At 40.8% G+C, this 27,220-nt stretch overlaps 1 protein-coding gene across 1 annotated transcript in view; it reads left to right on the top strand.

The window, feature by feature from the left end:
* Nucleotides 1-1,058: 1,058 nt before the first annotated feature.
* dpys (dihydropyrimidinase) overlaps nt 1,059-27,220 on the top strand; it is a 35,866-nt gene continuing 9,704 nt past the window's right edge. Inside the window, exons 1-7 of the mRNA XM_060900936.1 lie at nt 1,059-1,313; nt 3,012-3,170; nt 3,663-3,842; nt 10,856-11,045; nt 11,899-12,055; nt 12,340-12,481; nt 16,415-16,557. Coding sequence (XP_060756919.1) covers nt 1,059-1,313; nt 3,012-3,170; nt 3,663-3,842; nt 10,856-11,045; nt 11,899-12,055; nt 12,340-12,481; nt 16,415-16,557 — 1,226 coding nt within the window. The remainder of the gene's footprint in view (nt 1,314-3,011; nt 3,171-3,662; nt 3,843-10,855; nt 11,046-11,898; nt 12,056-12,339; nt 12,482-16,414; nt 16,558-27,220) is intronic.

Below are 27,220 nucleotides of genomic sequence, written 5' to 3'. Positions count from 1 at the left end.
GACTAGTCGCCAGGTCATCACAGGGCTGACACATAGACACAGACAACCATTCACACTCACATTCACACCTACGCTCAATTTAGAGTCACCAGTTAACCTAACCTGCATGTCTTTGGACTGTGGGGGAAACCGGAGCACCCGGAGGAAACCCACGCGGACACGGGGAGAACATGCAAACTCCACACAGAAAGGCCCTCGCCGGCCCCGGGGCTCAAACCCAGGACCTTCTTGCTGTGAGGCGACAGCGCTAACCACTACACCACCGTGCCGCCCAAGCAAACATTTAAAACAAAACAAATCTTTAATCCTTTCAGAAAACTGAAACATGGGTTCTAGGTATGGCCATGAGTGCATGCTTTCCCCAGAAGAACCGCCTCCTTCTATTCTGCCATCAACTGATCATGTTCAAATAATGCTGCTGAGAAATCATTGAGCTTGATTTTATACAGTCTATGGACAAGACGTGACCGTAGTGATCACTGATCGGCTGTCTCAGTGTCACCTGCGAAAAAAACAATTACATTTTAGAAAAAAAAAAGAAAGAAAAAACATCCACTTTCAAAGCTGTTTCATAGTAACGAGTAATGAGGACCTTGATAAAAATGTAGTGGAGTGAAAAGTACAACATTTGCCTTTCAAACGTAGTGAAGTTAAAGTCATAAGTTTCCAAAAAAAAATACTCAAGTAAAGTACAGATACTCAAAAAGTGTACTTAAGTACAGTACTCAAGTAAATGTACTTTGGTACTGTCCACCTCTGATGTTCACATGGTTAGATATATGGGAATAATCTGAAATAATAAAAAATAGTGTTTGTGAGAAATGTAGACTCAGGGATTAGTCTATGGGAGAGGGAGGAGTTAGGTGGGGGGGAAGAAAGAAAAAAAACACTCCACCTTTCAGGATTCGTAGCTATAAAATCTTTTGCAGGTCTGAAAAACACAGGACGAAAAAAAAAAGACACTCTGACTTTGAACACTTTTGTATTTGGATTTACAACCTGAAAATTAGTTTGTCCAATTATAATACAAGATAATATTTGTGAATTTTTAATTAAGGATGACTGACAGGGGCCGGATTTTGATTAAAGGAGGTAAGGTTGTGAATGAGGAGTGCTCCGAGCTGGCTGATGTGTTTATAGAGGACGGGGTGATCCAGGCAGTGGGCTCCGAGCTGCAGGTGCCAGAGACGGGAACTCGGGTGCTGGATGCCAGCGGTAAACTGTTGCTGCCTGGAGGAATAGACACACACACGCATATGGAGCTGGAGTTCATGGGCACTGTGGCAGTGGATGATTTCTTCTTGGGTACAAAGGTAACACAGGGTGATGGAAAAACATAAACAAACACCTAAAATCTATCTATCTGCTATTTTATCCTGTTATTTACCAGCATAAATGTGCTTCCCTTAGTGTTTAAGGTGGCAGTACATTATTAGTGTCAGAAATAGGGGTAGGGCGGCACGGTGGTGTAGTGGTTAGCGCTGTCGCCTCACAGCAAGAAGGTCCTGGGTTCGAGCCCTGGGGCCGGCGAGGGCCTTTCTGTGTGGAGTTTGCATGTTCTCCCCGTGTCCGTGTGGGTTTCCTCTGGGTGCTCCGGTTTCCCCCACAGTCCAAAGACATGCAGGTTAGGTTAACTGGTGACTCTAAATTGAGCGTAGGTGTGAATGTGAGTGTGAATGGTTGTCTGTGTCTATGTGTCAGCCCTGTGATGACCTGGCGACTTGTCCAGGGTGTACCCCGCCTTTTGCCCATAGTCAGCTGGGATAGGCTCCAGCTTGCCTGCGACCCTGTAGAAGGATAAAGCGGCTAGAGATAATGAGATGAGAAATAGGGGTACAGGAGGAGTCCATTTCTGTTCCCCTAGGTACAGTCTACATTAATGTACCCCCAAGGGCTCATTGTTGGACCTCAAGGTAGCTATGTGTACCTTTTTAGGGCCAAACAGGAATATATATGTTCTCAAGGGGTATAAATAAGTACCTTGGAGGGTGCTGCCCCAGTGACAAGCCGTTATACCCCTAAAGGTACAATAATGTACTTTATTTTCTGAGAGTATAGATACTCAAACCTAAATCAACATGTGTCATGACAAGTTCACATCTACGATGTACAGGCTACACATCTCCCATGTAAACAAATAAAGTATAATTAATAATTGCATGAATAAAACAAAATACTAAAAAACAACTTGTTTGCATCCATCCATTATCCATAACTGCTTATCATGTGCAGGATCGCGGACAAGCTGGAGCCTATCCCAGCTGACTATGGGTGAGAGGTAGGGTACACCCTGGACAAGTTGCCAGGTCATTGCAGGGTTGACACATAGAGACACACAACCATTCACACTCACGGTCAATTTAGAGCCACAATTTAGAGCCTAATCTGCATGTCTTTGGGAGAAACCAGAGCACCCAGAGGAAACCCATGCAGACACAAGGAGAACATGCAAACTCCACGCAGAAAGGCCCCCGTCAGCCACTAGGCTCAAACCCAGAACCTTCTTGCTGTGAGATGACAGTGCTAACCACTACAACACCTTGCCGCCCTACTGTAAATGTACTACATTAATATCATTTAGCAGACGCTCTTATCCAGAGCGATGCACAACATACCCAGAGCAGCCTGGGGAGCAGTTAGGGGCTAGGTGCCTTGCTCAAGGGCCCTTCAGCCACTCCTGCTGGTCCAGGGAATCAAACCAGTGACCTTTTGGTCCCAAAGCTCCATCTCTAACTATTGGGCCATGGCTTCCCCTGGAATACAATAAAATTGCAGTAACTCACCACCAATGATACGATTCGAATCTGATCAGCTGAGGTTCACATTCATGAGTCTCTTTAGATTTACACAAACTCCAAGGATGTAAATTTATTTCCAATGAACTGAAGTTTCATGAGTACCACATTGTTGTGTTAATGCCCCATGCGAATGATTTATGAATTAATTCATTTAAATCTGGTTTTGTGAACAACTTCACAAGATTAGCCTGGATTGCTGTGCTTTCTTTGCAGGCCGCAGTAGCCGGAGGAACTACTATGATCCTGGATTTTGTCATCCCACAAAAAGGAACTTCTCTGCTTGAGGCATATGACAGATGGAGGAGGATTGCTGATGCAAAAGTGTGCTGTGACTATTCCCTCCATGTCGCTGTTACCTGGTGGGGTGATAGTGTATGTTACTAAGTACAACCTGTTAATCCCAATGTTTTTTTGGTCTAGTCACTAGTTAGTATGCACTCTGCATTGATTTTCGAACAAGGCAGCTGGCATATTTGAGTCAAAATCCTGAATATTATCACGGGTTTTCACAGTATTAATAATATTCACGTAAATAGGCACAAATAATATATATGGGAATCCTGCTGCTGGTAGACGTACGTCCACAATATGATGGAGGTGACGTACTTTGAAGGAAGAATTTTAAGAAATTGAGCCATCAATGTTTCATCTTTCAAAAAATCTTTCAATATTGTACTTGTTCATGTAAAAATACATCAGAGCATACAGATGTATGTTTCCAGGACACATACATCTTCTATACATGTTCTAATGCATTTTAAATGAATTCCTGAACCACAATTCATGAATATAACCAATATATCATTAATAAATGTGTAATTAATTAATCAATCAATAATTGACTGATTTATTGACTGATTTTAGGTAAAACAAGAGATGGAAACAATTGTCCAAGAGAAAGGAGTAAACTCCTTCAAGATGTTTATGGCGTATAAAGATGTGTTCATGCTGCGCGATGACGAGCTCTACTCCGTTTTCTCTCATTGTAAAGATATTGGAGCCATAGCACAAGTCCATGCTGAGAACGGAGATCTGATTGCAGAGGTAAGGAGCACTGAATGAGTGCGTATTAATATTTAAAGTGAGGAATTCCTTACAAGGTTGTGCTTTAAAGCTGTGACAATATACCCCAGACCTGCTCTGCTCTAGAACTGAATTGTAGAATTGTACTGTTTTATCTGTCACTGTAAATAAGAACAGTTTTTGTCCAAGGGACTGCATACTTTCTAGAAATAAACAAACAAATGAATTCAAGTGGGTTTTTATTGTCAACCCTCTATCTAGCTTTTATACATTCGAAATGGAAATTTCTCTAGGACCATGGGGCAACACATAAGAGTACATAAGAATACATAAAGTGCAAATCCACAAGAGTGTGAGTTCAGTGCAAGACAAAGATCACACAGAACAGAAAAATAAATGCACAGAACACATGCTGTAAATTGTAGACTGGTTGGTAGTGTACTGTAGCAGAGGTAAGTATATCTATTCCATAAGTTCCAGAAGTACATCAGTTCCATAAAGTTCCAGAATGTTCCATAAGCATTCCTGAAAGTGTCTGATGCAAATAATTAGTAGTGTAGCAGCAATAAGTATGGCGTTCCATGAAGTGTCTGGTGCAAATAGATGAAATGTGAAAAATCTGTCTAAACTACTCTCTAATATTACAGGCATTTAGCTGACGCTCTTATTCAGAGCAGCCTGGGGAGCAGGTAGGGGTTAGGTGCCTTGCTCAAGGGCACTTCAGCCATTCCTGCTGGTCCAGGGAATCAAATCGGAATCAAACCTTTTGGTCCCAAAACTGCTTCTCTAACCATTAGGCCATGGCTTTCACATGGTTAAAAATCTTAACATTAGACTATAGCCAAATTGATCAAATATTTCTCAAATATAAGATTATTGACCCTATTTCGAGACATTTTCCAAATTACTTCTGTCAACTGTCTTGGAGGAGGTGATGTTTTCGCCATCATTTGTTTGTTTGCCTGTTCCCAACGTAATTCAAAAAGTAGTGAATGGATTTTGCTGAAATTTTGAGGTGAAAAATTGACCAATTGAGTAAATTTTTATGCATCTCCAGATATGTATGTAGGTCCAGATTTTTTTTTTTTGCCTTTCCCTAACGTGGCTCAAAAAGTAGTGAACGGATTTTGATGGAATTTGGTGGACAGCTTTAGTATTATCTTAAGTTCAAGTGATTTGATTTTGATATTGATAATCTGTGGCTTGGTGGAGGTATGCACTCTACTGAGTGTCCTTCTAGTTTTAAGTTTGAAATGATTATATTCTATCAGCATCTCTCACAACAAGATAAGACAATTTCAAACCTGAATTTATTGAACATGTCTATCAAAATAGTCAGAACACTCTAATTCTCAATATGAACTTTATAATCATTTCATACTGACAATATTTGTTATAAGATAGATGTTTTTGCTTGTGATTATATATATTTTTTGCACTGCATTAAAATGTGTGCAGTAATTATTGGTTGTGTTCTATGACTTACAAACTATTGACAACTGTTTGAGTTTAAAATGTGCATTTACAGCTCTACAAGGTTTAGTTTTTCAGGTTACTACATAAATTTGTCTTACTGAAATTCCAAGACAGTTATAAAATCCATTTTAACCACGGCAAAACTGTTTTTTTTTTCCAATGATAAATTCTGTGTTTTTCTTATAAAATTTATTCTCATAAATTTTCTTCAAATATTATACCAAAAACATTGCAAAAAATAAAAAAAAATACAGCACAGGAGAAATAATTATGCTCTCTCTGTCTATTGATCTATCTATCGATCTGTCTGTCTGTCTGTCTGTCTGTCTAACTATCTATGTGTATTTCATAGACATAATGTTGGACAAAAAAAGTCACAAACCTTTTTTTTATTTTTAAACATATTTTCAATCTTTTTGTTTGTGTCGTGTGCATAAATTCAGTAGAAATCTAAATGAAAAAGCTGGTAAAATATAAATATGCTATGACTATGCAAATAAACATATCTGGGTTATTTGTTTAGATAAGATAAGGGAGTAGAGACCAAAGTTCCACTTTGCAGTTCCATTTTTTTCTTTTAAGACTAAGATTATAGGCCAGTTAAATATAACACCGTGTTTTTCCCTGTGAATGTGACTAGTAGAGTGAACCTGCAAAAAGTAAAACATCCATAAAGTATGCTAGTGTGTCTGCATCACACAAAGCGAAGCAAAGCATACAGAGCCGTGTGTCTGTTTAGAATATTAACAAGGTGAGTTCAGGGTCCATGCAAATGGTACAGTATATCATACTTTATTAAAAATGCAAACTGCATTTAAAGCCAATTAGAACAGAAAGTATTGCTTCAGTTTATATAAACGATACAGTTTATGTAAATGATAGGGTAGAGGGGTAGAAATTGACCATCTCTGTTTATTTCCCATCATTACTTCTATTTATAAAGACTTTTAGACCTTGGCAGGGGTTCACTGAGGAATGACACTTGAATGAAACTAGTTGGTTTGCATACCTCCACCAAGCCAAATATCTGGATTGGCATCAAAATCTCATCAATTGTTCCTTGGCCCATGGCCCACCTTTCCTCCAAATGTCATCAAAATCCATCCACTACTTTTTATGTTACATTGGGAACAGACAAAAAACAAACAAACCTGGAGCCGCATACATATTTGGATTTACATCAAAATCTAATCGATTATTCCTCAGCCCGTGGCTCACCTTTCGTCCAAATTTCATCAAAATCTGTTCATTACTTTTTGAGTTACATTGGGAACAGACAAATAAACTGAGGCAAAAACATAACCTCCTCCAACAAACTTGGTGGAGGTAAATACAGATAATGTGCCAAAATCTTACTTTAACCCAATATAAATTAATTAATTTTATTTGAATAAAACTGTGAGAAACTTAATTTAGTTTTAAAACAAATACACCATTTTGGCCTCCTTTTATTCATCATATGCATGACTAATGGCAAGTAGATTGCTAATTAACTCATAAATCAGAAGTAAAGTATCAGGTAAATAACTATGAGCTACCATTAGCTAGAATTTGACTTGCTACCTAGCCAGTTAATCTAATAGAACTGATGCTAACCTACTGTAAGATCTCATCTGGCATTAGCAAAGGAAACAGGCTAACTTAGTTAAATGTAGCTAATTCATGTTCACAAATTAGCAAAACTCACCTCAACATGCTTTTCAAAGTAAATGTTTAGACATCTAATTTTGTATGCAAGTCTTTGCTTATTTCAATGTATTAAAACATTTTACTGAGGTCAGGGCAGGCCGCTGATCATTAAGGTCGCCACTGTGGTCTGGTGGAGTATCCATCTTCAGATATACATACACAGTATCATGTGTAGCATTAGAAGGCCTAATTGCTGGATTGGCATGATTCTTGATAGTGTTTTCTACATTGATGAGCTTGATTGGACAGTAAACTCAGCTGGTTCGATTGTATGCCATCTCTTTGCCTTTATAACTTGATACTTTTAGAACTCACTCATTCTCATCTCATTATCTGTAGCCGCTTTATCCTGTTCTACAGGGTCGCAGGCAAGCTGGAGCCTATCCCAGCTGACTACGGGCGAAAGGCGGGGTACACCCTGGACAAGTCGCCAAGTCATCACAGGGCTGACACATAGACAACCATTCACACTCACATTCACACCTACGGTCAATTTAGAGTCACCAGTTAACCTAACCTGCATGTCTTTGGACTGTGGGGGAAACCGGAGCACCCGGAGGAAACCCACGCGGACACGGGGAGAACATGCAAACTCCACACAGAAAGGCCCTCGCCGGCCACGGGGCTCGAACCCAGACCTTCTTGCTGTGAGGCGACAGCGCTAACCACTACACCACCGTGCCACCCACTTTTAGAACTGTTTTTGTAAATGTTTTTACTGGGCCTGCAATGGTGGTGGATCCACTGTGACCCTGACTACAATAAAGGACTTGCTGAAGATGAAACAATGAATGATATTTTGGCATTTCTTTTATTATTATTGAACATTAATTATAAAATAGACTTTTTTTCTTAGCTGGACAATACCTGGACAGAGCGTGAATCACGACTGAATACTTAACAGGACCACTGGAGGGCAGCAAATATGTATTTATGAAAAGGCTATAAACGAGTCAAACTGAATACCGCAATAACACCCATAATAGAACCTCAAATGAGCTCAGCGTTACATGTAAGCCCTGCATTTTATGTTTCACAAGAGTCAACCAGCTGTTTATCCAGTGTATAACTACTGCACAGGTACTCATCTGTAGAAATGGTATCGTGATTAGTTATCAGTGATCACTGGCAGAACTGTGGGGTTTTTTCACCCTTTCTAGCCACCAGGGGCTTTGGGATTTTACCTGGATAATTTCTTGAACACATACACTATATGGACTCTAAAAGTTTGTGGACACCTTACCATGACACTCATGCATCCTTTTTGAGCATCCATCCATCATCTGTAGCCACTTATCCTATTCTACAGAGTTGCAGGCAAGCTGGATCCTATCCCAGCTGACTATGGGCAAGAGGCAGGGTACACCCTGGGCAAGTCACCAGGTTATCACAGGGCTGACACAAACAACCATTCACACCTACGGTCAATTTAGAGCCATCAATTAACCTAACTGCATGTCTTTGGACTGTGGGGGAAACCAAGGCACCCAGAGGAAACCCATGCAGACACAGGGAGAACATGCAAACTCCACACAGAAAGGCCCTCGCCGGCCGCTGGGCTCGAACCCAGGACCTTCTTGCTGTGAGGCGACAGTGCTAACCACTACACCACCGTGCCGCCCCCTTTTTGAGCATCATATTCTAAATTTAGTTCTCGTTAGCTGTTATAATAAACACCATTCTCCTATAAAGGCTTTGCACTAGATTTTGGAGTGTGGTTGTGGGGATTTCTGGGCATTCTGCCACAAGAGCATTAGTGAGGTCAGGCACTGATGTCAGGTGAGGAGGTCTGGGATACAGCCCGTGTCCCAAAAGTGTTCAGTTGGGCTGAGGTCAGGGCTCGAGTTCTTACACACCAACCTTGGCAAACCATGTCTTCATATATCTCACATTGTGCACTTTTTTCAAAATCCTTCCCATGCCACATCAGGTGGCCCTGAGCTCTGTGTTTATAGCCCTCAGCTTCTTGCCTATGGTTTAAGTGAGAGGCTGGTCCTCTGATAACTGTGACAGAATGACTTTCTACTCACATCTGTATTGTGGCATGTCTCGCCAGATGGCAGCAGGTACCATTTTTATGATGGTCTTGTTTATGACCTGACCACGAGTGGAACTCATGAGCTCCTGGTCAAGAGGCAGACATGCTAAACACTTGGCCAACTCACGGTACATTGTGCACAGGTGCTTCCAACTTTGTGACAACTGTTTGGGGAAGATGTCCATATGGGTGTGATGGTTAGGTGTCCATGAACTTTTGGCCAGATTGTGTATTTAATCTAAATACTTTTGTCATACTGGTATCATTCCCATTCTTTTTCTCACCTTGTACACATGTACTCAGACCTTATGTGTATTTTGGATCAGTGTAACTGCCTGTGACTACAGGTCTTCTGTCCTCTATAGCGAGCAATAGACTTCTCTACTATCATCTCCTTTCATCTATTTAGGCTTTGGTGAGTGTATTTATACTTTTGGTGCCATTCAGAACTCTGTGGCTACTAGCTTGAGTGGGATTTCATTGTTATGTTTCCAGGCTTATTATCTATCTCTACCAAGCTGTCTATGAGTTACTGTAGGTGTTAGATCACCTTGGCAGCTTCTTTCCCAAATAGATCTAATGACCAAAATGGACAGAAAGATTTAGCATCTTCTGCTTGGATACTTGGTGTGCGAGTATTCCTACTGATGATGATATTTATCCTTTGGGGTCAAAGATGACCATGACTTCAATTAGGTGGGTGGTGGTTGTTGGTCCAGAGGTGACTGATGAGGCCAATCCAGGCTTTGAAGGTATGCCCACATGTTGGCCACACGTGGGTGGATGCTGCAGTGGGGGTGGTGATAGTTCGAGCCTTCCGTGTAGCTCGTTTCTTCTGGGCCTTGACAATGAATTTCATCTCTACTGCACGTGTGCCTCCGGTGAGCTTTGTTCGCCATACTGGACTATCCTGAGCAAGCAACTCCCAGGAGTTGAGATCAATTTCTAGGGTTTAAAGGGACACCCTGAGATTGTCCATGAAACATTTATTCTGCCCCCCAGATGAGCGCTTGCCTTCACACTGTCTGGCATCTTGACAACATGGCCAGGCCATCAGGCTTGGGCTTTCTTCAGAAGAGTGTTAATGCTGGGAAGTCCAGCCCATTTTAGGACCTTCATGTCCAGAATTTTGTCCTGCCACTTGATATGAAATAGTTTGCAGAGGCAGGTCAAGTGGAAGTGATTGAGCTGCTTAGACTCACTTGAGCTGAGTGAGTTTTCCTATGACAACAAATAGGGTTACAAGGTGTCCAGCCTTGGAACGTCTAGTTCAGTTTTCATGCCTTGCCAGTGTCTTTTCCTTATGGGAATTACTTATAGGCAGGAAGTTATTCCACTTATTCCAGGAAGTTTGTGTTGCTGTTATATGCGTGTCAATGTTCACCTTATCCGGGTTCTACAAGGTCAATTTCACCCCCATAGTGTTATGAGTACGCTTCCAGATACTTTTCGAACAAGTCCTAAGGTGACTCGGTTTCTCATGGCATTGTTGCTGCTGATATCCAAGTGATTCACACTCATCTAGTCAGTTAGGGATCACGTATAGACATACTATATGTAACTGTGGTTCAGGGTTGTTACTCGCACAAGGTTCCAGGGAATGATGGCCATTGTACAGTCATTTTGTGACTGCTCTTTTACAGTATAAGTGATTATTTCAAATCTTGTATAAGGGCTTTTTTTGAATTGCTAGTTGTATCCAAATGAACAAACTGTACCTGAAAGCAGTTAAGTCAAGTCAATCTGTATAACTTTGTTCTGAAGGATTCAGCAGTACATTGAAATTTCTACATTTTGGAACATAAAATGTCTATTTTCTGAGTGCATCTAGGGGGCCAAGAGAATGCTGTCTTTGGGAATCACAGGACCTGAGGGCCATGAACTCTGTCGCCCTGAGGAGGTGGAATCGGAGGCCACTCAGCGTGCCATCACCATCGCCCACACTGTCAACTGCCCTCTGTATGTGGTGCACGTTATGAGCAAATCAGCTGCTGAAGTGGTGGCTAATGCTCGCAGAAACGGTGGGTGACTTTGATATTAAACCTTAATTGAAAATGAAAGTCTAAAATGAGACCATCAGTGATGGCGTAGCTCACTCCAGCCCCGTCTAGTCCAGAAGGAATGAGCTAAAGTGGGTTGCTTTGCACAATAAATGTTGCAAGCTATATACACTGTATACAAGCTATATACACCCTAGGAATACCTACCTATTTACCAGAAAGAATCCAAAATGGCGAGGAACTGTTCATTAAGGCTTAATTAATCCATAACTTCATTAATAATTGTAATTAAGCAAATCTGGATAGAAGTTATATGCACCCTAGTTACCCCTACTTTCATGCCAGAAAGAATCGAAATCGGTGAAGAATTGAGGGAGAAGAAGCGATTTGTGTGGAAACTGCTCGTTAGGGCTTAATTACTCCATATCCTCATTATTAATTGCAATTATGCAAATTTGGGTAGAAGGTATATGCACCCCAGGCAGACCTACCTTCCTACCAAAAAGAAGAAAAATCAGTGAAGAACTGAGAGAGAAGAAGTGATTTTCGTGAAATGTGGACAACGCTGGACATACAACGAACGACGGACAACACATTATGGCATTATGTCATCGCCTGTTGGCAGGATGATGGGATGAGCTAATAACCAAAGTATAATTTTGATTCATTTAGAATAATTTTCATAATGAAAAATTAATCAATAATCTGAGTTTTAAAAAAGTTAAAATTCTAAATAAATTAACATGTACATTATTTCAGGTGAACTGTAAGAGGTTCTGTTAATCAAATTGAAATTGGATTAAATCAGTCACCTTGTATTTCTGGTACTGTACATTGACTCCTGTGCTCTATCTTTATCCAATATGCTTCTCAGGGCGAGCGGTGTTTGGCGAGCCCATAGCTGCTGGCCTGGGTTCTGATGGCACTCATTACTGGCACAAGGACTGGGCACATGCAGCAGGATATGTTATGGCACCCCCGCTAAGACCAGACCCCAGTACACCCAGCTATCTCATGGACCTACTCGCTAAGTATGCACAACACTTCTCAAGAGCACAGTTACTACAGGCTTTAACTGAGTTCTCATGAATAAACATGAAAGCTTATGATCTGATTCAGAAGTACACTACCTTTCCAGTCATCATGACTGCTTACAAAATCAATAAAAGTCATGCATTATATTAGCAGAGAAATTTATTTTACAGTAGTGATCCTTATGTCCCACCACATAATTTTGTATAGTCAGACGACATACTTTTTTTCAAAAAATATCCACTCAGGCTCCATTTTCATTAATGATATTTCATATTTTCAGTGATGATCTGAGTGTAACCGGGACTGATAACTGCACATTCTCCACCTGCCAAAAAGCTCTGGGCAAAGACGACTTCACTAAAATCCCCTTCGGTGTTAACGGCGTGGAGGATCGCATGTCTGTCATCTGGGAGAAAGGAGTGGTAAGTCACCTCCTTCTAGATATTCTAGGTTTTTTGTGGTTTTTTTTTAGTACAGAAATGTTGATGACTGATTTTGTATTTTAAGTCTTAACCCTTTAAAGCCCGAAGCTTATTATTCAGTTACTCATTTTATCCCATCATTTTATTGTTGAGTTTTCTCTCATCGGATTGCTGTCACCAGTGTCAACGTTTGGTAACAACCCCCCAAAAATTTTCAAAATTTATCAATAATGAGCAAGCCAGAGGCAATGTTGTTGAGAAAAAACTTCCTGAGATGACATGAGGAAGAAACCTTCGGAGGAACCAGACTCAAAAGAGAACTAATTGCTCATTGTATTACCAGGAACTTCTGAGCTTGTGAGCAACTGCTGGATAACAGTCATTTCTGAATTGAAAAGAAAAAAAAATACTGAATGGCATTTACAAAATGACATAAGTTTTCATTTGGGATGTAGCTAGGGTACATTGTGTTATGTATGTAAGGTATGTTAAACAATGTTTTTCATGGTGTTGTGACACACCTTGATGTAGTGACTATAGCACACCTGCTGCACTACACACATGAGTCAAGGTTTATTTATGCTGTAGCCTATATTTGCACTACATAGGTTAAGCCTAGGTCATAACCGGGCGTACGATTTTTTGGCCGTGCGATTTTTGGCGTTTCCCAAATCGCTGCGGTTTTTTTGTTCGTGGAGAAAGACGCACGTTGGCTGTAAGTTTGTCTTGCAACCTGAAAAAAACGTAAGCGCCCGTAGAGTTTGTTTGACATGACAAAGAACCTCTGCGGCCGGTCTGCGGCCAGTCTACGGCTCGAAAATCAGCACGTCACACGCGCGCCCTCCGTGCGTTTCTTGCGTTTTTTGCACGTAGACCGGCCGTAGGAGCACGTACGGCCGGTTGTGACCGAGGCATTACTTAATACGATACAGGTAATTAATGTTCAGAGTAACAGATTATCATTTCTGGATTCAAAATTCAAGATTCCTTTATTGTCAGTGCACCATACAGTACAGTGAAATTGAAGCATGCAATCCAGTTGGTGTATTGAATCAAACACTTAGTATGTGGGGGTCAGATCTGTACAAGATAAGTGCACATTTGGCTATGTTGACAGAGTACAGTTGAGCAGGAACATTATAAATAAATAAATAAATAAATAAATATAGGTAGTCGAGAGAATAAGGTGCATGTGGTTGTAAAAACATATACTATTCAGGTAAGAGGTAGGCATGTAGAGGTGTAGACAGTTTGTGTTACCGTTCGGTTCTGTTTCTGTTCGTACTGCTGGCATCTGTGTAGGTGACTGGCTTTGTTCAGTTCACGTATGAGACTCGGGTAAAAGCTGTTCTTTAGTCTATTTGTCCATGATGCAATGGACCTGAATCGTCTACCAGAGGGCAGTGGTTCAAGAAGCTGGTGTCCAGAGTGGGAAGGGTCTTTTAAGATGTTGGTGGCTGTGCTGAGGCAACGGGTGGTGTAGAGTTGCTCTCAAGAGGGCAGTGGGCAGCCAATGATCTTCTGTGCAGAGACTCTTTGAAGGGCTTTCTTGTCTGCCACAGAGCTGCTGGTGTACCACAGGGACATACAGGGGACATCAGGGACATACAGGCACATGGAAACAAACCAAGTGCACAAAAGCATCATATAATTCTTTGGCTAGCTCATTAACATGCATTCTATACCAGAAAGTAAAGATCTGAGCAAGACTCGGTTCTTTTGTTACCTCTGCCAACTTTCCTTTGACCATAGGCCAAAGAACGATTGATTAGATTTTGATGCAAATCCAGTTATGTGGATCCAGGACTATTTTTTTGTCTGTTCCCAATGTACGTAACTCAAAAAACTGAACGGATTTTGATGAAATTTGCTTTAGTATTATCCTAGGTTCAAGTGATTTGACTTTGATGTTGATAATATGTGGCTTGGTGGAGGTATAAACTCTGCTGTTTGCCCTTGTAGTTTTTTTACATGAGATGCCACAGGCACCACATCTCACAGGCAAAACTTATTCTATCTAAGGGGTAAACATGATGTGTTATAATGGCATAACTAGCTAACCAGGGCGGCACGGTGGTGTAGTGGTTAGCACTGTCGCCTCACAGCAAGAAGGTTCTGGGTTTGAGCCCAGTGGCTGACAGGGGCCTTTCTGTGTGGAGTTTGCATGTTCTCTTGTCTGTATGGGTTTCCTCCGGGTGCTCTGGTTTCCCCCACAGTCCAAAGACATGCAGGTTAGGCTAATTGGTGACTCTAAATTGACCGTAGGTTTGAATGTGAGCATGTATGGTTGCCTGTGTCTATGTGTCAGCCCTGTGATGACCTGGCGACTTGTCCAGGGTGTACCCCGCCTTTCGCCCGTAGTCAGCTGGGATAGGCTCCAGCTTGCCCGCGATCCTGCACAGGATAAGCAGTTACGGATAATGGATGGATGGATAGCTAACCGGCAACCAAAATATATGACTGAGCAGCACATTTGACTTTTTCCTTGCCCAGTAGGATATTAAATATATTTATTATTTGTCTGTTCTTTGTTTAATTGTTCAGTAACGCCAGTGAAACTGGTGTAAGTCTGGCTTTCTGGGGAGTTTTAGAGGTCAAACTAAACCAGATATGTACAATATGGAGAAACTGGTTTATTTTAAAGGTGCATTAGGGCCAGGGTTAATACTGTTAATGAAAACTAAAACTATCAGTGAAAAATTAGGGGGTTTTTTTTAAATAAAAACTACAATGAACAATGCAACATGAACTAAAACAAAGTAGAATTGCAGGTAAAATCAGTTTCGTTTTTATGTCTGTTTTGTTTTACCCCTTGAGACAGTAACGGACAACTTCTAGTTGACAGTAATTGCTGACTGCAGTAAAACTCCAAAGAAGAAGAAGATACTTGCTGGGCAATACCTGAAATATTAAAACAAACACTAAAACTAAATAAAAATTCATCAAAAACCTGTCACTTCATCAAAATAAAAATAAAACCAAGACTAATCATGGACTTGTAAAACTAACTAAAACTAAACTGAAATAAAAACAAATAAAATAAAAAATAAACCAATTGAAGAACTAAATAAAAATTACAACTCATGAAAATTTCAAAACTATAATAACTCTGGTTAGATAAGATTAGGTCTCTAACCTTTCACGCTGCAAAAAAAATGAAAACTGAATTTGAGGAGAAAATTCCTTAATACTAGTGGAAATTATCTTGCTGCATGGACAGATCATTTTACTTGACAAGACATCTTGGAACAAGTTGGTTACAATCTAGAACTAGTTTTAATAATCCCAGAGTTGGTGTCTTGTATTTTTCTAATAGGAAATGCTAGATCGTTTCAACTATATTCAAGATATTCTAACTTGTTAAGATATCATTTTTGCAGTGTAGAAGAAAACAAGACACCAACTCTGAGATTATTAAAACTAGTTCTAGATTGTAACCAATTTATTCCAAGATGTCATGTAAAATTATCTGTCCATGCAGCAAGATAATTTCACAAGTATTAAGGAATTTTCTCCTCAAATTCAGTTTTCAGTTTTTTTGCAGTGCAGTGAGTGGATTTGACATTTGAATATATTTTCTTTTCATAGCAGTTTTCTACTTATGCAAATGTATTGTGTATTGCACTTACTAGTTAAGCTTTCTCTTATACACTAAAATCTCATTGGTTGTCGGAAATATATAAACATTATGATAAATATAAAGATAAATTGATAAAAATAGATAAATCAGGTTTTAAAATGCACATGTGAACAAAAGGGTATGTCTCACAGATGATCTATGAGACCGTTTCTCTTTTTTGCTCTAATGGTGTGTTTTGATTCATGGAGTGGAAGAGTAGCAGTTTGATTTTTAGTGCAGAAGGTTGATAGAGACTCAGGGGATAAGAGCGATAAGAGCAAAGCACTCACAATGTTAACATTTGCTTTGCTCAGCATAGCGGCAAAATGGATGAAAATCGATTCGTGGCAGTCACCAGCAGCACTGCAGCCAAAATCTTCAACCTTTATCCACAGAAAGGGAGGATTGCCAAAGGCTCTGATGCAGACCTGGTTATCTGGGACCCCAACGCCACCAGGTAAATCTATATTTCGGAACTGAATTGTAATTTTTCAGATGACATTTATGATGTTTTTGATGCTACAATATTTACCCAACACCTTGTTACACTGATGAAGTAACAAACTAATGAAGTTCTGTTAAAGCCCCGGGCTTATATTCATTATTCTTGTAGCTACAAATATTCACTGTTCATTTCACTGAATAATTCATGCTTGCTCCTGAGTAATATGCTTTAAGTCACATTTTAATGTTAAGCAGTAAAATTTAACTGTGACGGACCCAACCATAAATTAACATTTACCAACACTTACAGTTAAGGTCAAAATTACTAGCCCCCTTTGTGAAATCAGACATAACTCTTTGTTTATCCATGAAAATGACAATTTCCAAAAATGTGTATAGTTTATATGATTCCAAAAGAGAAAAGACAGAATGGCCACTAAGTTTGATGATGATATTTTATTCATGCTCTGACTTGTAACAAGAAAACAGAAAAATGACATGGTCAAAATGATTAGCCCCCCTGACAATCAATAGTCAATAGTGTACCCTTTCTGTGCCACAACTGACATCAACCTCTTTGGATAGTCCTTTACAAGGTTGGCACATGTCTCTGTAGGTATTTTGGCTCATTCCTCCTTGGCAAAGAGCTCCAGCTGGTCCAAATTGCATGGTTTTCGGGCATGGACTTTTGTTTTGAGCATGTGCCATAGATTCTCAATGGGATTGAGGTCTGGGCTCTGTGCAGGCCACTCCAGGACCTTGATTTTGGTGTCCTTTAGGAAGTTTTGGACCACTTTCGATGTGTGCTTTGGGTCATTATCATGCTGAAAGACCCAGCGGTGACCTAAGCCTAGACTAAGAGCAGATGTCTTGATGTTATCCCTCAAAATGTCAACATAATCTTCCTTTTTCATGATCCCATGCACTCGAATAAGGCTCCCTGTGCCTGAGGCAGCAAAACAGCCCCATAACATCATGCTCCCACCACCATGTTTCACTGTGGGAACTGTATTTTGGGGGTTGTAGGCCTCGCCCTTCTTTCGCCAAACAAAGGCAACATCCATGTGCCCAAACAGCTCCAGTGTAGTCTCATCAGACCAAAGGACAGACTTCTAAAACTCATCTTTAACTTTCAAATGTGCATGGGCAAAGTTCAGTCTGGCTTTGAGATGCCGCTTTTGGAGTAATGGGGTTTTTCTTGAGCGATGACCTAGGAGCCCTCCACGATGAATAGCCCTCACTACTGTCTTCCTCAAGACCTCAACCCCAGAAGAGGCAAGATCAGCAACAATCATTTTGGTGGATGTGCGGGGATTCTTGCCAACATCCCTGATGATTTTTCTCTCTTGGGATTGAGATAATTTACATTTTCGTCCACGCCCAGGTTTGTTAGGCACAAAATGGAACTCCTTGTACTTTGCAATGATGCATTGCACAGCTGTTCTAGAGACTGTGAAACATCTAGAAATTACAGTATAGCCTTCTCCCTCAACTATTTTCTTTCTGAGGTCCAGAGTGATTTCTTTTGTCTTCGGCATGGCTTTAAACGCAGACCCCTCTCAGAAATGTGTTCAACTGCCTCTAGGCCTGTTCCTTCGAGTCCCTTAAGTAACAATCAGTGCTGATTGGATGTTCAGGTGTTGTCTGGGAGCTAATTGACTGCACAGGTGTGGCTTGAAAGTTGACAGGCTGGTCGTGTGTGTTTTAAAAGCAAGAAAATTGCATGGGGGCTAATAATTTTGACCACCCCATTTTTCACTATATTTGAGATTAAGGATACTTAAATATTAATCTTACGTTCCAAAATGCACCAGATACTATGGAATAACACTTGTGAATGGTTGATATTTTAAAATTACGTCAGTGTTACAAATTTTGGGGGAATTTTATAGTAATGTTTCAAAATTTCATGGAGGCTAATAAGTTTGACCTTAACTGTAACAACAATAACAAGTGTTGCCAAGCAAAACAAACCTTGCCCAGTTGCACTTACGATGAAGGAAGATATCACGAAAAAAAACTATTTTGACCTTTTTGGTGACCTTGACCTTGATTTTGACCTTGTGTGTGAACATACTTGGCCAATAAACATGGTTCTGATTCTGATTCTCTGCTGCTATCAGCCAATCAGAACACACCGTACTGCTTTCAGCCAATCAGAACACGCCATACTGCTCTCACACCATACTGCGCGATTGTTACACTCTTACATTCTTACAGCACGATGACATAGTGGCTACCACCTTTATATGAAGCAGTAGCTACAAAAACCTTGACTTTGACCGGATGACCCCCAAAATGTTGGAGGTTCTATTTGAGACTAATGCCAATCTTTCCTGAAAGTTTCATGAAGATCGGTCCAGCCGTTTTCAGGTAACATCATTTACAAAAAAAAAAAACAAAAAGAAAGAAAGAAAGAAACCCCACCGAAAACAATACCTCGCCCCCTGGTGGACTCCGTTCCAGGTGAGGTAATAATAATAATAATGGGAGGCACAGTGGTGTAGTGGTTAGCACTGTTGCCTCACAACAAGAAGGTTCTGGGTTCAAGCCCAGGGGCCGGCGAGGGCTTTTCTGTGTGGAGTTTGCATGTTCTCCCCGTGTCTGCGTGGGTTTCCTCCGGGTGCTCCGGTTTCCCCCACAGTCCAAAGACATGCAGGTTAGGTTAACCGGTGGCTCTAAATTGACCGTAGGTGTGAATGTGAGTGTGAATGGTTGTCTGTGTCTATGTGTCAGCCCTGCGATGATCTTGCGACTTGTCCAGGGTGTACCCCGCCTTTCGCCCATAGTCAGCTGGGATGGGCTCCAGCTTGCCTGCGACCCTGCACAGGATAAGAGGTTATGGATAATGGCTGGATGGATGGATGATAATAATAATAATAATGCTTGTGTCCTGTCAGGGCCAAAATGCTCGATTTTAATTTATACTTAAAGTGTGGGGGCGGCACGGTGGTGTAGTGGTTAGCACTGTCGCCTCACAGCAAGAAGGTCCGGGTTCGAGCCCCGTGGCCGGCGAGGGCCTTTCTGTGCGGAGTTTGCATGTTCTCCCCGTGTCCGCGTGGGTTTCCTCCGGGTGCTCCAGTTTCCCCCACAGTCCAAAGACATGCAGGTTAGGTTGACTGGTGACTCTGGATTGACCGTGGGTGTGAATGTGAGTGTGAATGGTTGTCTGTGTCTATGTGTCAGCCCTGTGATGACCTGGCGACTTGTCCAGGGTGTACCCCGCCTTTCGCCCGTAGTCAGCTGGGATAGGCTCCAGCTTGCCTGCGACCCTGTAGAAGGATAAAGCGGCTAGAGATAATGAGATGAGATGAGACTTAAAGTGTGCCTATAACAAAAAGGATTTTGTTGTTGTTGTTATTGTTGTTGCTTGTTGTTGTTTTCCAACATGCAACATTGTGTGCTTGGCTTATGTACTCTACACAACATAAAATATGACAGACTTTTTATCTTTTTCTGATGTACTTTTTGGCAAATCTGCTATACTCTCATCCTCATTTTAACCCGAGAATAAAACAGATTTCAAAAAGTGGTAAAATAACTGACACCAGCTGCGTTTGTCAAAAATCAAACAAACATGGTACCAGACAAAAGTTTGTACACCCCCACTGATAGGTTTTTCTGTATTTTGACTATTTTCTACACTGCAGAACAACACTGAAGACATCAAAACTATGAAATGATATCTGGAACAAATATGGAATTATGTGGTAAACAAAAAAAAATGTTTACAAAATAAAATGTCTGATAGTTTAGATTCTTCAAAGTAGCCACCGTTGACCTTGATGACACTTTGCACACTATTGGCATTATCTTAACCGGCTTCATGAAGTAGTCACCTGGAATGCTTTTCGGTTAACAGCTGTGCCTCATTAAAAGTTAATTGGTGGATGAGTTTCTTGTCTTCTTAATGCGTTTGAGACCAAACAATAAATAGTGAATAATAAAAATACAGTAAACAGCCCTATTCCACTCAACTAAGTAAAGAGAAATGACATCCATCATTACTTAAAGACATGAAGCAATTTTTAATTCATAAATATAAAGAAAAAAACATTGATTTAGAAGGTGTGTCCAAACTTTTGACTGATACTGCAGGTGAATTCACTCTATTAGATTACTTCCATGTCTTATGTGCACTCATACCTGATAACCTGCTGGGAGGAGCATTTCCAAGTCATGCGTCTTATTTTGTTCCCCAAAAAACAGATGAGGTTGAGGTTGGTCATTTCAAATATTATATTCTATCTCAGCTCCCCAGTGTCAATATGACCCATGAACAGTACATGCACTGGGAAGTAGAGAACAGTACACATGGCTTATGAAGAGGAACACAAGGAAGAAGAGCAACTGAGAACAGTACATGGAGACAAATGACTTGTGCAGAGAAAAACATGTACCGGTACAGTGGCACTTGAAAGTTTGTGAACCCTTTAGAATTTTCTATATTTCTGTATAAATATGGCCTAAAACATCATCAGATTTTCACACAAGTCCTAAAAGTGCATAAAGAGAACCCAGTTAAACAAATGAGACAAAAATATTATAATTGGTCATTTATTTATTGAGGAAAATGATCCAATATTACATATCTGTGAGTGGCAAAAGTATGTGAACCTCAAGGATTAGCAGTTAATTTGAAGGTGAAATTAGAGTCAGGTGTTTTCAATCAGTGGGATGACAATCAGGTGTGAGTGGGCACCCTGTTTTATTTAAAGAACAGGGATCTATCAAAGTCTGATCTTCACAACACATGTTTGTGGAAGTGTATCATGGCACGAACAAAGGAAATTTCTGAGGACCTCAGAAAAAGCATTGTTGATGCTCATCAGACTGGAAAAGGTTACAAACCATCTCTAAAGAGTTTAGACTCCACCAATCCACTGTCAGACAGATTGTCTCCAAATGGAGGATATTCAAGACCATTGTTACCCTCCCAGGAGTGGTCGACCAACAAAGATCACTCCAAGAGCAAAGCATGTAATAGTCGGTGAGGTCACAAAGGACCCCAAGGTAACTTCTAAGCAACTGAAGGCCTCTCTCACATTGGCTAATGTTAATGTTCATGAGTCCACCATCAGGAGAACACTGAACAACAATGGTGTGCATGGCAGGGTTGCAAGGAGAAAGCCACTGCTCTCCAAAAAGAGCATTGCTGCTCATCTGCAGTTTGCTAAAGATCACATGGACAAGCCAGAAGGCTACTGGAAAAATGTTTTGTGGACGGATGAGACCAAAATAGAACTTTTTGGTTTAAATGAGAAGCGTTATGTTTGGAGAAAGGAAAACACTGCATTCCAGCATAAGAACCTTATACCATCTGTGAAACATGGTGGTGGTAGCGTCATGGTTTGGGCCTGTTTTGCTGCATCTGGGCCAGGACGGCTTGCCATCATTGATAGAACAATGAATTCTGAATTATACCACCAAATTCTAAAGGAAAATGTCAGGACATCTGTCCATGAACTGAATCTCAAGAGAAGGTGGGTCATGCAGCAAGATAACGACCCTAAGCACACAAGTCGTTCTACCAAAGAATGGTTAAAGAAGAATAAAGTTAATGTTTTGGAATGGCCAAGTCAAAGTCCTGACCTTAATCCTATCGAAATGTTGTGGAAGGACCTGAAGTGAGCAGTTCATGTGAGGAAACCCACCAACATCCCAGAGTTGAAGCTGTTCTGTACGGAGGAATGGGCTAAAATTCCTCCAAGCTGGTGTGCAGTACTGATCAACAGTTACTGGAAACGTTTAGTTGCAGTTATTGCTGCACAAGGGGGTCACACCAGATACTGAAAGCAAAGATTCACATACTTTTGCCACTCACAGATATATAATATGTAATATTGGATCATTTTCCTCAATAAATAAATGACTAAGTGTAATATTTTTGTCTCATTTGTTTAACTGGGTTCTCTTTATGTACTTTTAGGACTTGTGTGAAAATCTGATGCTGTTTTAGGTCATATTTATGCAGAAATATAGAAAATTCTAAAGGGTTCACAAACTTTCAAGCAGCACTGTAGCAGAAACTATGCCAACAACCGCGACAGTTCACAATGCACATTATCTCCAACTGTTCATGTTCTTGCATTTAAGCTACAAGCTAAAATTTCTGCAGTGAAACAATGAGCTGATTATACTGGGAATTATCCTTTAATACAACCCCAAATGAGAAATCTTTGGGATGTTATGGAAAATGCAAATTAAAAAAGAAAGCAGTGATTTCTACATTTACTTTAACTTGTATTTCATTGCAGACAGTATGAACCCAAGGTATTTCATGTTTTTTCTCGTCAACTTCATTCCAAAAAAAGTTGGGATGGGGGCAGGTTAGGGCTAGAAATGAGGTAAAACAATTAAATAATGATGTGATTTGAAACAGGTGATGTCAACAGGTGATTGTAATCATGATTTGGTATAAAATTAGTTTCCAGGAAAGGCCGAGTCTTTGAGGAACAAAGATAGGCCGAGAATCTCCAGTTTGTCAACAAATATATGAGAAAATGTTTTAAATGTTTAAAAACAATGTTCCTCAAAGAAGGATATGAAGGGATTTGGATATTTCACTTTCTGCAATACATAATATTGTTAAATGATTGAAGTAATCTGGAGGAATCTCGGTGCATAAAGGTCAAGGGCTCAAGCCTAAACCGAACACCCGTGATCTCCGATCCCTCAGATGGTACTGCATCAAGGATTCATCTACTGCATTCATCTATAGCTGATATAACCACAGTGGCTCAGGATTACTTTGACAAACCTTTATCAAGCTCTACTATCCAGAGTTACATCCACAAATGTCAGTGAAAACTTAGCTGTGCAAAAAGGAAGCCTGATGTTAACTGTGTCCAGAAGTGCCATTGACTTCTCTGAGATGGACCATCACACAGGGCAGATGTGTATTACAGTCAGATGAATCAGGATTCCAGGTCTTTTTTGGAAAAAAAATGGATGCCGTATACTCTGGAGCAAAGACAAAAAGGATCATCCAGATTGTTCCCAGAAACAAGTCCAAAACTCAGGGTGTGTCATGGTATGGGGTTGTGTCAGTGCCCTTGACAAAGGTAACTTACACTTCTGTGATGGCAGCATTAATGCAGAAAAGTACACTGAGATTTTGGAGCAACATATGCTGCCTTCAAGACAACATCTTTACCAGCGATATTTCAACAAGACAATGCAAAACGGGGCGGCACGGTGGTGTAGTGGTTAGCGCTGTCACCTCACAGCAAGAAGGTCCGGGTTCGGGCCTTTCTGTGCGGAGTTTGTATGTTCTTCCCGTGTCCGCATGGGTTTCCTCCGGGTGCTCCGGTTTCCCCCACAGTCCAAAGACATGCAGGTTAGGTTAACTGGTGACTCTAAATTGACCGTAGGTGTGAATGTGAGTGTGAATGGTTGTCTGTGTCTATGTGTCAGCCCTGTGATGACCTGGCGACTTGTCCAGGGTGTACCCCGCCTTTCGCCCGTAGTCAGCTGGGATAGGCTCCAGCTTGCCTGCGACCCTGTAGAACAGGATAAAGTGGCTAGAGATAATGAGATGAGATGAGACAATGCAAAACCACATTCTGCACACATTACAAAGGCATGGCTGTGGAAGAAGAGGGTGCCTGTCCCCTCTGTCCCCAATAGAGAGTGTGTGACTAATTATATGAAATATGTTATATCATTATAATACACTGAACAAAAATATAAACGCAGCACCTAAAGATTTTATTTATTTTGTACATCCGATACTGATTTTTTTTTCTGCCCACATCAAATGATAGTATAGCATACCAGTAAACATTTTTTGAAAAAAAAAATGTCCCTCTACTCAAGTTCTGAGCAGTGCCCAGACTTGAGATAATCCATGATCCAGTCGGGTGTGACCATTGCAGACAAAAATTTCACTGAGTAATGCATGTCATGACCATCCTTTATGTGGGGCCAATAAAAGGCCACCCTAAAATGACAAAAATGTTCAAATGTCAAGATGCCAGAGATGACCAGAATCGACTGGGAACGAGCCACTGGCATGCTGCAGGCTGGAATGTCCATCAGAGCTGTAGGGCGTCAATTGGGGGTGCATAATTCCACGATAGTCTGCCTCCGACGACGATTTCAGCAGCATGGCACCACAGACAACATGCCACATGCACGCAGGCCACGTGTCACCACTCCAGCACAAGACCGGCATATCCATCTGACCCACCTGCGTGATCGGTGCCGGACTGCAACACGGACCGCAGATGAGACCATGGGGAGACACAATCGCAGGGTCAGCTGTCAAACTGTGAGAAACCGACTCAGAGAAGCTGGCCTCCATGCACGTAGACCTCATCGAGGATTGGACCTGACTGCTGGGCGACGACGTTCTCGTCTGGACTGGGCTCGGGCACATGTACGCTGGCCACTAGCACAGTGCTCTTCAGTGATGAGTATTTCATAAAATATGGACCGCTGCGTTTATATTTTTGTTCAGTGTATATTTAATTCTGTAAAATACATTTATTTAAAAAAAATCATGAGGTAAAACATCAAATAATATTCTGTTGTATTGTCTTGACCGCAATACAGGTCAAAGATTGCTTCAAAGGTCATTGTTTTGGCTTTAAGTTTCAATTTCAACATAACATCTCAACTTTTTCTGCTTTGGGGTTGTAAATTTAAAAAAAGATGTAAACAGAGAAGTGAAAATCGTATTGGGTGATACCCGAGTGCTGGTTTAGTTCCTCTTTCCTGATGACAAGTAACGCCCGTTTCCTACAGTATCGTCATGAAATCCTCTGACACAAAGAGGAGTGTGTGGATCGGGTGAAATTGTGGAGCCATAAATGGTAATACAGAGCTCTCTCTCTCTCTCACTCACACACACACACACACACACACACACACCTTTGTATTTCTATACCTACACCTCCCTCTTAACCTTGGTAATGTGAAATCTTTTGGCTCTTTTTTTTTTAATTAAAGCAAAAGTTATAGTCCTCATGGTGTCCAGTCGAATACTTCACAAAGTCGAAACTGTTACACATTCCTGTGATTAATACATGTGGACATCTGAACATTGCGATACGAGCACATGCTTGCACACTCATGCTCAGTGAGCCAGCAGAAAGACACGATGTGTCTTACAGAAGTGTGCTCTACAGTTTCCCAGTGAATGTAGCTCAAGGGCATCACATAACAGCTGGGAACGTCTGAGCAAAGCAAAGCGCTAATCAGGTGCCACTGAGTAAAAGCTCAGCAATTGTGTAAGAGCTGTTTGCGATGTGCGTACACACATCATGCACGTGTCTGGTGACCTAGAGACAACCACATACTAAAACTCGTGCTGCTGTCATGAATAGATGGAAACCATCATGCCATATATGGAAACTAGAACAGCCTATGGTTTTGTATTACACTGGCACACTATAGGGCTTGAAATTCTGCAGGTTGTGATGTAGCATTTCTTATTTCAGTATTTTCTTTTTGTAAGAAACAGTACAGATAAATACTGCAAGTAGTGTATGCGGGATGTGGGCTAATTACCTCTGCCAACTTTGTTCCTTTGCCATGGGCCAAGGAACAATCAATTAGATTTTGAAGCAAATCCAGATATGTATGTGGATCCAGGATATTTTTTTTTTTTGTCTGTTTCCAACGTAACTCAAAAAGTAGTGAATGGATTTTGATGAAATTTGGAGGAAAAGTGGGCCATGGGCCAAGGAACAATTGATTAGATATTGATTCACATTCAAATATGTGGCTTGGCAGAGGTACCGTATACACTCAACCGAGTGCCCATCTAGTAAACCATTTAATTAACCAACTGTTGTTAGGTCAACATTTATACAATGTATGACTGCTCTTTCATCTATTCTTTTTCTATACCTTTAATCATTTTATTATTAGTGGGTATTATATATTTTAAACCATTGTTGCACTCACAAACAATTACAATAGTCGATAAATACATTTTATATTTAACTGTTATTCCACAAAATCGAGTCGTACGTGAGCTGATAGCCGATGAGGTGCATAGCGCCGAGTCGGCTATAAGCCATGTATGACAAGATTGAGTGGAATAACTGTTTTATTCTATCCATATTCACTGGATTTTGAGAAACAGAGCATTTTTATTTTTTACAAATTCGATAAATAAAAACTTTATACAAAACGTCAGACAAAATAATTTCCACTTAGAATGTAAACAAACTGGCAAAATAACAGTAGCATTTTTTTAAAAAATCCTATCATAATAATCTCATCTCATTATCTCTAGCCGCTTTATCCTTCTACAGGGTCGCAGGCAAGCTGGAGCCTATCCCAGCTGACTACGGGCGAAAGGCGGGGTACACCCTGGACAAGTCGCCAGGTCATCACAGGGCTGACACATAGACACAGACAACCATTCACACTCACATTCACACCTACGGTCAATTTAGAGTCACCAGTTAACCTAACCTGCATGTCTTTGGACTGTGGGGGAAACCGGAGCACCCGGAGGAAACCCACGCGGACACGGGGAGAACATGCAAACTCCACACAGAAAGGCCCTCGCCGGACCCGGGGTTCGAACCCAGGACCTTCTTGCTGTGAGGCGACAGCGCTAACCACTACACCACCGTGCCGCCCCCTATCATAATAATAATTCTTAAATTTAAAAAAGAGATGTTCTGACAATCAAATACCTTTATTCCATATTTTGTTGC

The sequence above is a fragment of the Neoarius graeffei genome, chromosome 19, assembly GCF_027579695.1.
Source record: "Neoarius graeffei isolate fNeoGra1 chromosome 19, fNeoGra1.pri, whole genome shotgun sequence".
In the NCBI taxonomy this organism is placed as follows: Eukaryota; Metazoa; Chordata; class Actinopteri; order Siluriformes; family Ariidae; genus Neoarius; species Neoarius graeffei.
Note: the sequence above shows the minus strand (reverse complement) of the source record. Positions and strands in the feature narration are given on the sequence as shown.